The following is an 18,961-nucleotide window of genomic DNA, read 5'->3' on the forward strand; positions in this document are numbered from 1 at the left end:
AAGCCCTTGTGCACATTGCTTCAACAAAACCAACCCTTTGTGTTTGACGAGTTATGCCTCGCCACATTCATTAAGTTGAAATGATGATTGATCTCGGTACCCATTATAGTTTCTCCTGATTGGACATCACCATTTGAGCTTATGTGTGATGCAAGCGATTATTCCGTATGAGCTATTTTGGGGCAACGTCAAGGTAAAATTTTTCATGTTATTTATTATTCTAGCCGCACTTTAAATGAAGCACAATTAAACTACACCACCACTGAGAAAGAATTACTTGCCGTGGTATTTGCTTTTGATAAATTTAGTCCTTACCTAATAGGCACTAAAGTTATTGTTCACACTGATCATTCGGCTATAAAATACTTAGTGAACAAAAAGGATGTCAAGCCTAGACATATTAGGTGGATCTTACTTTTGCAAGAATTTGACTTAGAGGTGGTAGATAGAAAATGAACTAAAAATCAAGTTGCTGATCACTTATCAAGGCTAGAAAACAATTATGAATGCCATGATATTGTATATATTAAAGAGGAGTTTCCTGATGAGAAACTTTTATATGTCACGACAATCTTGTAGTACGTTGGCCTTGTTAATTTTCTTGTTAGTGGAATATTGCCTTTTGATTTAGACAATCAGGCTAAAAAGAAGTTCAAGCACGATGTAAGGCACTATTTTTGGGATGAGCCATATTTGTTCAAGCATTGTGTCGATCAGCTCATTAGACGATGTGTACCCGAAGAGGAACAATGTGACATTTTGTACCATTGTCATTTTGCCGCATGTGGAGGCCATTTTGGTGGAGCAAGAACTGTTGCTAAGTTCCTGCAATCAGGCTTTTACTGGCCAAATCTGTTTAGAGATGCCCAAGCATTTTACAAAGCTTGTGATCGATGCCAACAAACTGGAAACATCTCCCGACGACATGAGATGCCACTGCAAAATATTCTGGAGATAGAGATGTTTGATGTGTGGGGCATCGATTTCATGGGACCATTCCCACCTTCTGGAGTAAATCTATACATCTTGCTTGCTGTGGATTATGTATCAAAATGGGTGGAAGCAATAGAAACATCAAGGAATGACTCTAAGACCGTACTCAAGTTTTTGCACAAGTATATTTTCACTCGGTTTGGAGTACCCCGTGCTATCATAAGTGATGAGGGAACCCACTTTGATAACAAGTTGATTGCCAAGGCATTGAGGAGATATGAAGTTCGACATAAGATTGTCACGGCATATCATCTGCAGACAAATGACCAAGCTGAGATTTCCAATCGAGAGATCAAGCAGATTTTAGAGAAAGTGGTAAACCCAAGGCGTAAAGATTGGTCGCCAAAGTTGGATGAAGCACTTTGGGCATACAGAACAGCGTTAATACTTCTTTTGGGGATGTCACCCTTCAAGCTGGTATATAGGAAAGCTTGTCATCTCCCGGTTGAACTTGAACATAAAGCTTATTGGGCCATCAAGCAATTGAATTTTGATGCTCAACTAGCTGGGGAGCAGAGATTACTGGAACTCAATGAAAATGAAGAGTTTAGAGTACAAGCATACAAGAATGCTCGGATATACAAGGAGAAAACCAAGAAGTGGCATGACCAAAAACTAATGCCACGGCATTTTCATGTGGGCCAACAAGTGTTGCTCTATAACTCCAGACTTAAACTTTTTTCCTGGAAAGCTCAAATCTCGATGGTCAGGACCATTTGAGGTGCATCATGTCTATCCTCATGGAGTAGTTGACATCAAGAATACAGATGGGACGATCATTAAAGTCAATGGCCAGTGTCTCAAAGTCTATAATAGAGTTCAACCACCGCACAACAAGGTAGTTTTGCACCTACATGATGTTGAAGAGTGCGCAGCTGAGAACCAAATTTCGATGCCACGACATTGAATTTGTGTCTGTGCATAAATAAAAATTTAAAATTTCATCTTTTCTTTATTTTTATTTTATTTTGTAGATAATTTTTTATTTGATTCGTAGGGACCACAGTGCTGCAAACCGTGCAGGGAGTGGTTACCAAGGGAGGAAAGGACAGCGCATTAAATGGGGAGATATTCTTTTGATTTGTTTCTTTTTAATTTATTTTATTTCTGACATTTCCTTTTCTCTTTCTATAGATTTTTCCTATCATTATCATTACTCTTGGTAGTTTTTTTCCTTCCCCATACACGCATTAACCCCCATCCACTCAAATTTTTTTAATCGTCCTATCACCCATTTTCCCACTCATTTTTTAACTTTTTCTTTTATATTTCATTATTAATTTTTTCTCTTTCATCTTTAACTTTTACTTTTTCTCTCTCATTTCTGCATCTTCTTCTCCTATTTTCTCCATAGCCAAAAATCCTTCAAGCTTTTAACACTCTCAAAGCTTCTTCCTTTTTCATTTTTCTTACTTCACAACCACTAAAAATGGTGCGTACAAGACCGGCCGCAACCGAGGCTTCCACTTTGCAACAGTTAGAGAACAATGAAGCCAAGGCATGCTTTTAAAATTTTAAGAACCGAAAGCTCTTCTTTGAGTTGGGTTTTATCTTTACCGAGGAAACCGACGATGGTTTTGGACCAGACTTGATGGATATTGTTACTCCACTCAAATGGAAGAAGTTTGCAAGGCATCCGGGTTTGGTGAATGCCTCGTTGGTTAAGGATTTTTACGCAAATATTTCCAAGCCAAACCAACACTCCATTTTCGTACGAGGTAAACAGATTGGTTTACACCCTCTGCGATTAATAGGTATTTTCATTTGTAGGATGTGGAGGATCGACATGCCACATTTGAAAATGATGTCGATAGCACCACATATGACGAGATTTTGGAGGATTTGTGCTTTGTAAACATTGAGTGGAATGGCCACCAAACTAGTCGATATTCGGTCAACGTGAGCATCTTTAGCCACGTGCCAAGTTATAGAACCACTTCCTCAAACACAAACTCATGCCTACTTCTCACAATACGACGGTATCACTTTCTCATTTAATGCTTTTACACTCGATCATGGTATCACGTCCTATTAATATTGGTCGAATCATTGTTCATCAAGTTCATGAGTGTTTGGGTAAAAAGGAAAGTGCTTTAGTGTTCCCTAATTTAATTACTGCTTTGTGTCGTAAGAAAAAGGTTGAAGAGAATGCTTTTGATGAAATTTTACCTGGAATTTCGGGCATAACTAGGGCTAGATTACCATTGCTATTGGGAATTGAAAATCCAAAGTCTAAAGATCATGCTCATGAGCAATCTACAGGTACTGAACAATCAAATGCCGAGGCAAGGTTGCTTGCTCTCGAGGAAGCTGTGATGCAGACTCACCTGCATGCTTTACATGGTGACATCCGTAATTTCTTTGGATATGTGAAGTATAGAGATGTTGTGGTGGAAATGATGTTTCAAGAAATTATTCCCCACGGTCAATGGAATTTCTCTAGCTTTGCGGATGAAATTCTGTCGGCATTCAATGCCGAGGCATCTCCATAGCCCGAGAAAGATGCAGTCGATCCTCCAGTTGATGAATCGACTCCTGATCCACACCATTCTAAGACCCTTGAATATCCGTCTATTGTCCCTGTTGAAGAAACACCCAGTCCAGTTCCTGCACCTGATCCTTCTATTACACCACGTAGTGGCCGACGCACCAAAACCACGGCTGGACACAGGAATATTGTGCATTATTACTCTAGTTCTTCAGAGTCCAGCCCAGCACCACTACGTAAGCGCACCAGACGAGGAGCTGCCAATAGCTCCAAGGCAACACCACCACGCAAATCTTGAGGTACCTCACTTGTATTCGTTTTTATTTAGTTTGCATTTCATTGCATGGAATATAGTTTTTATTTAGTTTAGTTCTCTTTAAAGCATTGAGGACAATGCTTCCCTTAAGTTTAGGGGAGGTAGTGTTCTCGGTAGAGCATATGCATGATAACATTAGCATAGTATTATGCCATGGCATCAGTAAACGGTAGGTTAGTTAGATAGAATGTTTTGAGGATACACGATGATGATGAATTTTTTTAGGCTAGAATTTGAATGTAAATGACTGTTGAGAATGATAGAACTCACTCTAGGGCTTAATACTTTGTGAAAAAATTTACACGATTTGTATTTTCTCTATACTTAGAAAATTTGGAAAATTTTTATGAAGGAACTCTATTTAGTTTTGGCATTGAAATATAGTTTTGTGCTTAAATGAAAAAATCAAAAACAACTCCCTTATATATGAAACTATGAATAAATGCTTAGGCATAGCTGTAGAGGGACACTCCTCTTTGCCGTAGCATTGCCTAGAACTCTCTTTAATAATGGCAGCCTCGCGCATATGAGTGAATGAAAGTAGTCACAGGATGACTCTACTTAACTAGCTCGGGGTGGAAGGTATGCTCCCTTTCACCTAGAGTGTGGGAGAGTAGGTGTGATGAGTTGACTCCCTTTGTAACAACAATTAAAAAAAGTTCAGTCAAAGGGAGTAAAAATATGCTTAATGAATAAGTAAATGCCTTGGCAAAAACTAGGGACTTGAGTAGATTTTGTCTAAATTTGCTAAGTATAGATTGGATACAATCACGCACACACACCACCACAAAGAATCTTGACCTAGGGAAAAATACTTGAATTATTGATATGTCTAGCATGTTGAAGCCTATTGTTCTGAGGGTTGAAATTCAATTTTGACCTACTAGCCTACTGTTGAAAATTGCCATGACATTCTACTTATGTAACTGCTATCCATTGCTTGAGGACAAGCAATAGCTTAAGTTTGGGGGTGTGTTAACTTCCTAAAAAGGTTACTTTTAAGGCCATTTTCACTTAAGTTATTGTTTGTTTAAAAGATCATTTTAGCCATTTTAGGATCATGTAGTTGCATTTGCGGTGGTAGTGCTATTTTATCTCTTAATGGTGTTGTATGAGAGAAAGGTGCAGCTGTTTGTGGTGTGCAAGGAATAGCAGAAAAAAGGATTCTTCGGGAAGTAATGTCACGGCATCACACATTGCTAAAGCAGATTGAATTGCCTTAGCATTTCTGGTGCAGAAAACGACAAAAAGATATAGTTGTACGAGGACAGCTGGCTCTGCACGTGAAATGATTGTTGTAACTGCCTGCCAGAGGACCACTGCCACCTGGAGGATAAGGTTCACGCATATGGTGTGATTCTAGGGGTATGAGGGGTATTTTGCACCCAACAACCTTATCATTACCCTTAGATATTTTTATTATATATGACACCTCATTGGAGAGAAGAAGAGATAGGGGACACGCACACGCATAGGGTAGAGCAGAAAAATCTCATTTTTATTTTCTTTTTCCCTTCTTCTTCCTTGGGTTTTCCTCCATTGATAAAGCTCCAAGGAGTGGAGAGCTAGGCGTCTGAGAGGAGCTAGTGAGATAAGGTGGTTCGTGGTGGCCGAGGAGACCTCCGGTGGCGCGCGTCAAAGGCTTCTTCTCACTTCCCTTTTACCGTTATTTTTTATATTATTTTTTGGGTTGTTGGAACGAATATTTTATGGCTTGTTCTATGGATATTTCGAACCCCACCATGAACTAACTTATTTGGTAGTGGTTGGTTTAATGGATTGTTTAAACTTTATTTTAATGGTATATTTATTTTTATCTTGGTTATTTGCTTGCTTTGCTTATGAAGACTTCACCATCTAAGCTTGTAAGAGGCATGAGAGTGTCTATTTCTTAGATGAAGGTTAGGTGTTCAAGAAAACCTAAGCTAAAAATACTTGTAGTATTCGAGAGTAACACAAGACAAGATCCTCATAAGCAATGGGTTATAGTATTTTCAAGGGGCTTTAAACCGGCCTAGGAATACTATATCCTAATCTTAGTACTAGAAAGAGACTAAGATAGGATTTCAACGACTAAAAAGGGCGTTTTTATCAATAGTGTGGTATGTCAACATCGTTGAGTGAGAGAAGATGCCTTGGCATTCCATTTTTGTTAGGTTCTATTGACTAGATGGAATACTTTAGGAAGACCCTGTCGAGTAAGTAAAGATTAGATAGCTTAGATTTGCCTGAGAAATAAGTTTAGCATCCTTAAATCAATCCCTACATTCATTCTAGTGGAAGTTTGTCGTGTGAGGATTATCTATTCATATTTTATTTGTTTTTATTTACTGTTTTTACCATTTTTAATTGCCTCGACATTACACCATTTTCAACACTAAACATTTGTTCTTGCCACTTCATTTCCATTTGCTACACCATCAGTCCATTCATCTACATCCACCTTCATACACGTTCCATTTGCTGTGACATTTGTATATATCAAGACTAACTATACTTAGATAGAATAGAGCATTGCTTTGGTTAGACTTTTGTAATTTCACCCAATCCCTGTGGAGACGATACTCACTCATCACTGTATTACTTTAGCGATTGTGTATACTTGCACATTATTTGCGTATAATTTTATAGTACTCACAAACGCAACAACCAGCCCGAAGACGAGCCAGCTAGGCAAGACAGTACAATGCCTCCATACTTTTAGTATTTTATGGAGGCATTAGACTTGAGGTTCGTTCTTAGAGTCCCACTTGACTGCTATGGGAACTCAATAGTTGGAGAATCAAAGGGAAATTCGAGCTCAACGAGTAGCAATGGATATTCGATTCAATGTTGTAGATGAGAGACTCGACGCACTAACCTACGATCTTGTTTTCCTTAGAGGACATCGATTTGATCCCGATCCTCCTACGGATGATTAACCAATCTTGCTAGTTTTCTTTTTAGTTGATCTTTGGTTGAACCTAATATTGTCTTAAACATTTTGATGAAATTATGTATTTGAATATTTGGATGTTTGTTTTGAATATTTGTTTGTTTTGGATATTTTGTGATTTGGATGTTTAATTTTGAATAATTAGACTTTTGAACTTAATTGAATGATTATTTCATTAGTTTATGCATCACTTACATTTTAGATCAAATATGACCAATCCCTATTGCATATTGTTTATGAATATTGATTATGTTGACTAATGGCTAATATTTCTCTTGACTTTGATCTTAGCACTATATACATATATATACATCAATTTGGCAAACTTGATTAAAATTTATAGTCTTTTTGATTTAACAAAAAGGGGGAGAATATAATAGTGGGAGAGTAATAAACTTTTCAAAATGATCTTTCAAAAAGAAAATCTTAAAATTTAAAACATGTTTTGTTATATCAAAAAGGGGGATATTGTTGAAAATATTTTGATTTTTCGATATAACAAATAAAGTGTTAATGAATTTTAAGATTTTATATTTGATTTAAATATTATATTCGATTCAATTATTCAAATATCACAAATATTACTCCAAGTTTCAAATATCAATTTTTACTCCTTACTAGATGGAAAATTGAGATTTATACTTAGTATTTTTGAAATATTTTTTACAAAGTATTTCAAACCATAATCGAGTCAAAATTGAGTTTTTAATAGGGAAGTACCGATAGCCTCTTTAACGAGTATTGATACCCCTCAAACATTGAATGCAAAAGAGGTACTGATACCCTATAGGGTATCGATACCCCTATATAAAGTAGTATCGATACCTAGCCAAAGGTACCGATACCATCTCTTTTGATTTTGACTCCGAGAAATAACAGAATGCAAAATGGGTACCGATACCACGACCGATATCGATACCTCTTTACATAGAAGTATCGATATACTCTTGAGAGGTATCGATACCTATGAGTTTGCAACGGTCGAAATATTTGAATTTTATATAGGTAGTATTGATACCCATACGCTCCCAACAGCTTTTTGAAGTGGAAAACATACAACAACGGCTCTATTGACTTCATGATCATCCCTAACGTTAAGAAATCATTCAAGGGGTATTTAAACAAGTCTTGAAGCCATTGATGAATAACAAGAAACAAGTTTTGAGAAAGATTCAAAGAGAGAAAGCCTTAAACTTATTGTTTGAGCAATTCAAGCCAAAATCCATTCAATATTCATTTTGCTTTCAAGAACACCATTTGTGCTCAATTGTATTCATTCTTGAGTGTTCTTTCTTTGTTCTAGAATTGTACAAACATCTTACCTTGTGAGGTTTTTCTATAAGTTTGCAAAGTTTGTAATTTTCTCTTTGAGAAGAGAGTTTCTCAAGAATTTGGGGTATAATTCTTGAGGGAGTTGTAAGGTTACTCTTTGTCCTTAAAATAAAGACAAATTAGTGAATTTGTGGAAAATCCTTAGTGTGGATAGCTAAGGTAGTGGACGTAGACTTTGGTTGAGAAAGTCGAACCACTCTAAATCGTTGTGCAAATCTTTTCTATTTTCCGTCAAAGTTTCCACTAAAATTTTAATTCTCAATTTACCCTCTCTTGGCTATTTCATCGTATCGATTAACTCAACAAATTGTACAAACCACTACTTATACTTAAGAAAGATCCTTACAAATTTTTCTCCAAAAAGATAATATTCACGTGGACCACGTCCATGTCCAAGTCCACGAGCCCAATCGCGAGATTACCCTTTGTTCTCTATCACTCAACAAAGGAATGAAGAATGAACACTATAAATATCCAAGCTGTGTGGTATTTCCCACTCAATGTGGATAATACTTTTTAGAATTACCAACATTTATAAATTTCAAGTTTAGAGTTTAATTAATTTTTTTCATAAATTTGCTCCGATCATATTAAGAATAGATTTTGAGATCTCTACTTGAGAAAAATTTTAAAAATAACATTTTTATATATTTATATATCATTAGTTAGGTTTTGCTAAAAAATATATGTAAAAAATAACATATAAGTTATTAAAAATATTATATTAAATTAAAATATATTTTAATTTTAATTTTATTAAATCAAATCAATTTATATTACAAGTTAGCTTATAAGGTCCTGATATAATAACTTAACCTCGTCTTGAGCATTTAAAAAGAATAATAAGCCGCTCTCCCTCCCCTTTTTTTCTTTTGAGTTTGTATTGTTTTTTATAGATGATTTTTTTGGATTTTGTTTAGCCAAAAACAGTATTGATGTTAGTTGTAAACCGTTGTTTTTTATTTTATTAGTTTTTTAATAAGAATAATTTTTCTTAATGACACGTTTATCTCTATTTTTGTGGCATGATTATCTCTGCCTTTGACGCACGTTTATCTTTTTCTTTGTGATACATTTTTTCTAGGTCATTTGATCGTTCTTTTATTTATATTTTCTCAGGGTTGAATTTGATGACGCCACGACTGATCAAAATGACGTTTATTTGACATCTTGTTGAGTTTCCCTACTATAGACTTTCAGATTGAATTTGGATGTGTGACATTGCGTTTGTAGATAGTTTCTCACGACGTTCAGTTTTGATTTGTTGTTCCGATGGTCTTTCAGTAGCTTAATTTTCTTTTGTGGTTTGTTTGTTGATGTAATCAAATTTATTTTATTTTTGTTCGAGACTTTTGGTTGGACTTTTAACATTTTCTATGTATGATCTTTATATGATCTAAAGGGCCTAGTTTCAATATTATAGAAAAAATTCAAATTATGTATTTAGTTTACTATGAAAGTTGTAAACTTTTATGATAATTTCGGATATTTTTACTTTTTAACAATACTAATGGCTAATAACAATAATATAAAAAAATTAAAAATTTTGTTAAATCAAATTAAATCAAACTTTCATTTAAATTTTAAAATAAAATTTAAGATCCTATTTGATAGTTATGGCATCGAATCAGATTGAGAATTATGGACAAATCTTAAAATAATAATTAAAGGTTGAGAATTGTTTCCAACATTTTTGTCCCACTTTGAGAAAGCAAAAGCAGGAAGAAGCAAGAAAGAAAATAACAAAGAAAAATAAAAAAATAAAAAAAAATAAAAAAATCTCAAGACCTCAATGATTCAAATTCTCACATAATAGAACTTTGAGAAGGACTCTCTCCTTCTCTCTTACCTCTCTACTCAAAAACCAGGGTATCTGTAACTCTCAATCTTTCTTCTACAGATACTTGTTTGGGGATCTATCTTGAACAAAAGGGAAAGTGAAAGAGTAAGTTTTCAAGTAATTAACACCATACCACCACCACCATGAACCAAGGAGTGTTGCAGAGCTCATCTGTGCAACAGCTGATGGCCGGAAACCACCCTGACTGGTGGAGCATCAACACCATGCGGTCACCACCAACTCATCATCAACAGTCACCACCAACTCATCATCAACAGTCACCGTCTGCTTTCTTCCCCCAGCCGCCACCGCCACCTGCTTTCTTCCCTCAATTCATCCCTACCTCCACTTCTTCTTGGCATGATAACCAGGAGCTTCCCGAGTCATGGACTCAACTACTCTTGTAACTCTCCCTAACCCTTTCTAGACCATTAACAAAGATTTCCCCTCGATTCAGATATGGTCGATTTAGTTTTACGTTACGTCCGTGTTGATTTGTAGGGAGGGTTGGTGGGAGAAGAAGAAAGGCGAAGCATAGCATTACACCATGCCTCAACTGGTAACTCTATCGTGGACACAAAGCAAGAGGAATATGTCTATGCTCGTCAGATAATGGCTGCTCCAGCTTCATCACCCAAGTCTTGTTTAACAACAACAACAACAAGTTTCAGCAATAACATGTTGGATTTTTCTTGTAACAAAGCCGAAGAAAGGCAACCACATTTAGATCGATCTTCTGAGGTACTTTAGGGTTTCTAATACATGAACATAGTCATATTCAGATTGCTGTCCAATCAGAATTATCATATTTAATCTTTATTTTGTGTGTGTTCTGTGTATATGTAGTGTAATAGCAGCACTGCAACTGGTGGGACATTGAAGAAAACTAGGGTTCAACCTTCTCAATCTACCTTCAAGGTAGGAAACCCTTTCAACCTCTCCTTTTTCTCGACTCCATTACACGACTGTCCAAACACATTGCACGCACACTCGCAAGCAAAAGAAGCTGTTGTCCTTGTTCGATTGTCGATTTCTACCAGGATGATTATTCTTCTGGCTTTTGTTATGTGTACCCTTTCATTTAATTTCTATTAACGTATGAAAAAGAGAATATTGCAGCTGAGGAAGGAGAAGCTGGGAGATAGAATTACAGCACTCCACCATCTTGTTTCACCATTTGGGAAGGTAAATCTAAAGATTTTTAACTTTGTTAATTGTAAATATTGTGAAGAATCTAATAAAAGAAAGATGAGAGGCTAGCAAAATGACATTGAAGGGTTGTGGTTATTTCACTTTTGCAGACTGACACAGCCTCTGTCTTGTTAGAGGCTATTGGGTACATTAGATTCCTTCAGAGTCAAATTGAGGTGATGTTTCTTTCTTCCTCTCTCTTCCTTTTTGCAAAGAACTGCGAAGCCAGTTTCCTTTACACAATATTACTTTAGTTATATATTGAAGTCCTAAATATTATATGTAGGCTCTCACCTTACCGTACATGGGCAGTGGATCATCTGGAAACATAAGGCAGCAACAACAGTCTGTAAGAAAGAAAAACACTATGCCTTCCTTAATTTCCCAGAAAATAAAAGGACACATTTCTCTCTATTTCAACCTCTCTGCATGTGAATATACATTTGATAGATCTTGTGATTATGGGTTCAGTTGAAATACCTAACAATAAGGTATTATGTTCTCGAGATGACATTATTGTAGAATATCCGAGAGTTTGACTCTCTATCCTGTAATGGGTACGGAGGAGCATCTCAGAGGGAAGGGCATGATCTGAAGGTGGCGTAGGGCATAGAACACTTATCGTGACTTAACTTTCGATGCTTAGTCTCGTCACAATTATCCGATTGAAGTGTTTGGTGATGGCGGGACCTGATTGCAGAACATGAACTTGAAGGATTTGATGGAGTAATTGGAAAAATGATGGCGCAATTGGAGAGCAAAGAGCGTCGAGGGATCCACCAGTCCCACGCCAAATCATAAGGGATTGTGCGTGGGATCGATCCCCCCACTTACGCAATTTGCCTTGAGTTTACTCCAATTGCTTCATTTAATGTCGATTGGTCCTCGAAACTTCATTGACTCTACAATTCAGTCACTGTCATCGTCAAGTCCTTAATGGGATTATTGTTGAGATGCCTTAGTATTGGGATATAAGTCACGATAAACGCTCTATATCCTACAGGATATTTGGACTGTGCGCTCCTCAAGACCCGCTTTGAGGATAGATAAACAAAACTTCAGACATTTCACCAAGTATCGTCGTATGAATATACTATATGGTTGTTTGAAGATTACGACCGACCACAAAAATAAAAATTGAGAAATCCCTCAACAATATGCCTTTGTCATGAAAGTTATAAATAAAATTCAACTCCACTAAAGTTTTGATGAGTGTAAATTGATATATGATACTAATGGTAATGGACATACACCTTATCAATGAATTAATAAATATCGGATTTGATGTATGCTATTCTGTTTTGGTCTAGCTGTTGAATGAAAACTGCATGAAGAAGAGGAAAGGTGGTCCAGATGATCAGCAGGTAATTCTTGAACACTAACATTGTATCGTGTACAGTGTACACATATATACAAGTTTTACAGATATGAAAACAACAAAATTTCCCTTTGCATTCTCTAGGATTCTAATGAAGACCCACAGAAGGACCTGAAGAGTAGGGGGCTTTGCTTGGTTCCTGTATCGTGTACACTTCAAGTCGGGAGGGACAACGGAGCAGATTACTGGGCTCCTCCTCCTTTTGGTGGCGGTTTCCGATAGACATCAGCTTATTAGGGTTCTCGGAAAATGGTAGCATTGTACACACACATGGGAGCTTCATGTGGGAAACGATATAACATCATGAGCAGTCAATCTGCTAAAGAAAGTTTCAAAGGCTGATTGCTCATGATGCTATACACAACATGTTGTTAATTTTCATTTTGGACTATTTTTAGATGATGACGTGTGCTAATTGCTAACCGCTTTCTTCTATGATTTAAGCTTATTCCTACATCTTTGATCTTTAATTAAACCATTTGCTTGCTTTAAATTAATCATGTATTAGTATGCATGTATGTAGTATGAAATAACATTTTTAGTAGTTCATTCATAAACTCTAATGAATAATTAAATTAAAGATAAATTCGATCAGTTTGGCTCGGAAAATAACTTGAAATAGAAACAAAATTATATAAACTTAGAAGAATATGAACCCAAAATGACCCAAAAGAGCAACCCAAATTAGAATGAGAGATCTAAATGACAAAACTTGAAACGATCTAACCTAAAAAAGCTCTATCGGTTACCTTAGGTTTTCTGATTACAGCAACAGCACATGAGGCAACATTTCATCAAATATTCTCCTTAACAATGTTTGGTATAAACCTAAAGAAACATTCGCAGTGGATGGTGTAAAGTTAATGCATAAAAAAGAAATGGTTAATTGCTTTGGATAGTTTCCAACTATGAGCCCAATTCTACATTAGCTTTAAACTTTAAAATATTTCAACTAAATTCTCAAATTAACACATTGTTTCGTCAATGTAGCTGTCGAATTTGACGTTTAGTTGGAGTAACTTATTATATATTTTCTGAATGTTTTCATCTCCTTCCTGGATTTATAACCGTTGGGCTTCAATTTTGGGCCAATGGTTATAGGTTCCGTACCGGTTATTGAGTTTTTTGGGCCCAACCCCAAACACATGAATTATGACTCAATAGGGCAACTAAAAATTTAATTTGTAATTTTCGATCAATGCTACAGTAAAAGGCAAACTTGTCACGTTGACGTGACAAGTCTATTAAGAAATTAATTTATTTTAAATTCATTAAATAATTTTTAAATTTTTTTAAGAAAAACTACAAAACTTATCACGTAGAGGAGATGGGTTTACCTTGAATTTTAAAAAATTAAGTGTTTATATTCGTTGTGCAACGAGAAGCTGCAACAATCATATTTCAACGGTCAACATGGAACTCATCACCTCAAAGTAACGAGTTTGTTGGGATTTTTGAAAAAAACTAGTCGTTTAAGGATGTTGGGTTTAGGGTTATTAATAGGGGTTTGAGTTTATATTTTTTATTGTGTTTTGTTAAGAAAATAATTGAGAAAAATTCGAGTATTTTGAAAATTCTCGAAAGATGTCTACCCGAGATGAAATGTTACGCCTTGATGATGTCCATATTTCTTCGCTCGAACTCGATCCGTAAGAAGAACGATACATTTGTCAACGAGGAATGACTATGAGAGATTCGCATCAGTGGATTATTATATATCTACAACAATCCGAGTTGTATTAGTGACATTTCTGCGTTGTTTTAAGGTGAACCCGATTGATTTCGGTTTTGATTGAACGTTGGAGGCTTGAGACGCATACTTTCCATTTTTCAAATAGTGAGCGACAATCACATTGGAAGATGTCGCGTATCAACTTGGTGTTCGATTAATGGTGTAACACTAGTGAGACACAACGATTCAACCGGTTCAGAATTGTGCACCAATTTTTGGGAAAGATGCCACCACTAAGGTCTTAGAGGGGTACCAGATACAGATCACTTGATTGGAGTTAGAATTTAATGTGACAAACGACTCTACCGAGGATGAGGTTATTTTTGCAATTCGAGAGTATTCTCCAATTGATTGGAGAGATATTGTTATTGGATAAATCTGTAATTTGACGCACATTCGATATCATCGGTCGACATGCGATAAATATTAATTTTTTAAATTACTAAAATTTGTTTAAATTTTTTCAATTTATTTATACTAACTTTTATTATTAATGTTTATTGTTTTCTTGGATACCGTATTAGGACTATGAGATCTACCAGTTACTGCCATCGAGATTTTTGAAGGTTCAGAGTTGTGGTGTGAAGGTTCGAAGTTGTGGTGTATCGCTATGCCTTTGCTACACTTTACAATTGTTGAGATGTACGTCGCATATAGAGTGTTGTGACAATTTGTTTCTCATCAACCAATTCCTACGCAAAAATTTGATATGGACACGCTCCATAGAATTGATACACGTGAAAATCATAAAGATAATTAGTCGAGGAAACATGTTATCTATATTAAGAAATGGAATCAACGTTATTTATCGATCTCTATGTGTTAGGAGATTACACCCGTTGACTTTGATTTTGACATTTCTTTCTACCTCCGAAATTATGAAAAAATGAGAAACAATATTTAACGACACTAAAAGAGAGGGAAGAATGGGAACAAGGAAATGTCAAATTCATAAATGCCAAGAAATCATCGACATGTTCATCTTAAGCTTATATTTTGTCGATTATTTTGTATTTCAAACCATTTATGGGTTTTATCCTCCATATAATGCTTCAACAGAGACTCAACCGAATTAGGTTCAAGGTTCATTGGATGCAATGCAAAACACTCAAGCATTTACGACAGAACATGCGGGTGAGGGTGAATGGGATCATATTATATACGATTAACAAGGTAACCAAGTCAAGTCAATGACAGCAATGATGGCGTCAATACCATAAATAACCCATCACCGTATTTCAAAGGTGGATCTCAAAGTAGAATGATGTTTAGTACACCTACTCTTCACGAAGCAAACAAATATGAAGAAGAAGACGATCAAGGACGACGACCCCGATGTACTCAACGAGCCCCACGTCATTATCATTCGACCACTTATCGACATCGTCAAGAACTACGAAAATATAAATAAATTTTGTTATGCATTGTATTAGTTTGTAAGAACTCTTTTATTGTTATTTTGTAATAAAATTATTTTGTATTTATTTATTTTTTAATTAATATATTTTTTAAAAATTATATTCGATAGAATTCATCATATCGACGTGACGAGTTTTAATAGTTTTTTTTAATTTCAAAAATTGTCCATTCAACCGTTACACAATGACTAGTTTTTTTAATTCAAAACAAATTCGTCACCTCAATATGATGAGTTTGATAGTTATTTTAAAAAAAATCTATTTTAAAATTATTTAATGAAATTTTAAAAAAATATTTTTTTAATAAATTTATCACGTTGATCTAATGAGTTCAAATAAATATATTAAAAATAATAATCTACATAGAATCTACATACATGAGATCATTAAAAATGTTTTTAAATAAATTTGTCACCTCAAGTTGAGAAATTTACTTTTACTATAGTATTTGCCGTAAATTGTAAATTAAATTTTTAGTTGATCGGGACAAACAATTCACATGCATGAGGCATTGAAAAAGAACCCCAGTTTTGAGTACCTTATCCATTTCGTAAACGACGACGTCTGTCTTCGTTCTTCCTACTCGCTTGAATGCTCTGAAAGTCGGAAAAGAACCAACCTCACAGAATCATTAGGCAAAGGAAGGGTAAAATTGGAGCAACCACTACGAAAGAGCTGGAGCATCCACACCTGACCCGAGTTCACCGCCAAGTACGAGATCCTGGAGCTCGTTGGTTCAGGCGCCTCCTCCGACGTGTACAGGGCGCGTCGTCTCTCCGACGACCTCATAGTCTCCCTCAAGGAAGTCCACGACTACCAATCGGCGTTCAGGGAAATAGTGGCCTTACAAGTGCTTCGAAACTGCCCCAACATCGTCGGTTTGCACGATTACTTTTTGCGGGAAGACGAGGACGCCGTGCTCGTCTTGGAGTTCTTGAGGACCGATTTGGCGGCAGTTATCCGCGACGCGGAAAAGAAGGGAGGTGGGGTCCGATTCGGTGAAGTTAAGGTGGATGCTATGCTCCAGGTTTTGTGCGGGCTTGACGCTTGTCATCGGAATATGATCGTTCATCGGGATTTAAAGCCTGGTAATTTGTAGCTTTGATAAGTGAAATGCGGTGATCTTGGATTAAGTTTATTTCAGTTGGAAAGTTGACATCTGCCAAGATAATATTTTGATGATCAAGTAAGCTAATATAGATCAATTTGGAGCTTGCCAATTATTTCATTTTGAATTTCCAACAAGGAAACTTGTACATATCAATGAACACGTAGCCAGTGTCTAAACCGGCTGGTTGAGTTTTTAAACTTCTCTATTGGTGAATAAAATACCAATCTTACTAGTATTATGCTGAACTTTTTTTTTGGGTTCTTGAACTATGTAGCAGATGCTTCTCATCATTTATCTAATTCATAAGCTAATGAATTACTGTGAAAAAACATATGCTTTAGTTGGTGAAATTCTTCTTCTTTTTTTTTTTTTTGAAAGAAAAAGACAGAATACTTAATTTCAAACTTTAGCCATACTTAACTAGGATAATCCATGCCAAATCCTAGGTGGTCGGCACATTCAATGCCATAGTGTGCAAGTGCATCGGCTAGCTTTTCACGGAACATGGTACATAGTGAAAGGAAAGGCACGTCGGTAGGACACTTTAAGAGCTTCAATCACGCTTGTACCTCCAAAATTTTTGCATTGGTTGCTCTCGGATAGTGTCCTGTCAAGCCATTAGTAACTTGGCTCTCTCTCGGTCTTGAGTAATAATTCCAGTAACTCCTATTTTTGTAGCCGGAATAAAAGGGGAATCAGGTTGATTGGATTCTTCTAATTACTGCATTATTTTTTTTTTGGTGGGGGGGGGGGCGGTGGGTCTTCATCCATATGCACATTTTGTCATAGATGAGGTGATGACATTTGCATTTGTTACCGGTTTTGATGCTGAATTCTATTAGACTTTTGCTTCTTTGTTTGAATTGCAACGATTTCATTAGGAGGTCCTTTTGATTCCCTGATAATTACGACAAATATCAGCACATTGTCCCATGCATTATCAGAAAATGATGGTTCATTTCTGTGTCAATAAACGGTTAATGCATGCACAGGCTGTAAAGATTTGGCACCGACATTTCTTGTATCTATTTTGAATGATATAATCTGTTTCCGGTTATTTAAATTTTGTGGATTTGGTGTGAGGCCACATTTTGTTTTTCATTCACGCTTTCCTGTTTCAAATCAGGTACAATCAAAAGGGAAGAAAATGTCTCCATTAATGTACCGATGGCTCCTTAGCTGCTAGAGCTTTCCGGCTCTTAGTTTGAGTAGTACTAGAAAATGCTTCCTAGAATGTTATGGTTTCTCAATGTTGAGAACACTTTGATATTTTGATATACCAAAAATTGTTAAATAGATTTTACAAATTTTAAGATTATATTCGATTCAGTCATTTAAATATATAAATTATTCTTTAAAGTTAAAAAGTCAATTATACCAAAAATTGTTAAATAGTTTTTACAAATTTTAAGATTATATTAGATTCAGTCATTCAAATATATAAATTATTCTTTAAAGTTAAAAACTCAATTTTACTCATCACTTTACTGAAAATTGAGTCCTATATTGGAAATATTTTTGAAATAATTTTACTAAGGGTTTCGAACTTTAATCAAGTCAAAAGCGATTTTTAAGCATAGTAGTACAGATACTACTAGAACAATATCGATATTGTTCAAGAAGTATCGATATTGTTCAAGAAGTATCGATACAGATTCGATGCTGAAGTCCAAAACAATGAAGTGGTACCGATACTGCTAAGGCAGTATCTATACTGTCAAAACATAACGCTAAAATTGTACTGATACTATATACGGCATCAATACTACTTAGTATAGTAGTATCGATACTCTTAGTTGTGGTACCGATACTACCTTTTTGGTTTTGAATCTGTCAAATTCCAGTATACTAAAATGGTACTGCTACTATGTACAGTATCGATACTACTGAATATAGTAGTATCGATACCCTTGTGATAGTATCGATACTATAGTCTCCTAACGATCTAATTTTTGTATTTAATGCAAGGAGTATCGATACTGAGAGACCGAGTACCGATACTACAAGCTTTTGAGCAGCATTTAATGCGTGAAACTGCCCCAACGACTCTATTCACTCTCACAACAACTCAAACGATTGGAATTGAATGAGGGAGTATAAAAACAAGATCCCAAGTCATTTGTGTAGATAAAAGACAAAATAGAAAGTCATAAACAACAAATTTGAGTCAAATCAAGTCAACATTCTTCAAAATTCTTTTTGCTTTCAAAGAACACTTCTTGTACTC

The 18,961-nt window shown here is 35.7% G+C and overlaps 1 protein-coding gene and 2 long non-coding RNA genes across 4 annotated transcripts; 2 read left to right on the forward strand and 1 right to left on the reverse strand.

The window, feature by feature from the left end:
* Window positions 1-1,897: 1,897 nt before the first annotated feature.
* On the reverse strand, window positions 1,898-17,922 carry LOC120173535. The gene is made up of 3 exons (XR_005521074.1): window positions 17,552-17,922; window positions 8,845-8,851; window positions 1,898-1,908 (listed from the first exon to the last, which is right to left on the reverse strand). It is a non-coding gene; the product is annotated as an uncharacterized LOC120173535 (long non-coding RNA).
* Window positions 9,907-11,691, forward strand: LOC120173533 (transcription factor bHLH68-like). 2 transcript variants are annotated; one of them, XM_039180669.1, is made up of 7 exons: window positions 9,907-9,963; window positions 10,028-10,306; window positions 10,416-10,645; window positions 10,751-10,822; window positions 11,024-11,089; window positions 11,206-11,271; window positions 11,382-11,691. In XM_039180669.1, the coding sequence occupies exons 2-7, from the start codon at window positions 10,048-10,050 to the stop codon at window positions 11,568-11,570; spliced, it is 882 nt and encodes a 293-aa protein (XP_039036600.1). In that variant the 5' UTR covers window positions 9,907-9,963; window positions 10,028-10,047; the 3' UTR covers window positions 11,571-11,691. The 2 variants fall into 2 exon arrangements, with proteins under 2 accessions (XP_039036600.1, XP_039036599.1); XM_039180668.1 differs by lacking the exon at window positions 9,907-9,963 and having other exon boundaries at window positions 9,986-10,306; window positions 11,382-11,690.
* Window positions 12,392-12,927, forward strand: LOC120173534. The gene is made up of 2 exons (XR_005521073.1): window positions 12,392-12,459; window positions 12,558-12,927. It is a non-coding gene; the product is annotated as an uncharacterized LOC120173534 (long non-coding RNA).
* Window positions 17,923-18,961: the final 1,039 nt, after the last annotated feature.

The sequence above is a fragment of the Hibiscus syriacus genome, unplaced genomic scaffold, assembly GCF_006381635.1.
Source record: "Hibiscus syriacus cultivar Baekdansim isolate YM2019G1 unplaced genomic scaffold, ASM638163v2 tig00111954_pilon, whole genome shotgun sequence".
Taxonomy (NCBI): Eukaryota; Viridiplantae; Streptophyta; class Magnoliopsida; order Malvales; family Malvaceae; genus Hibiscus; species Hibiscus syriacus.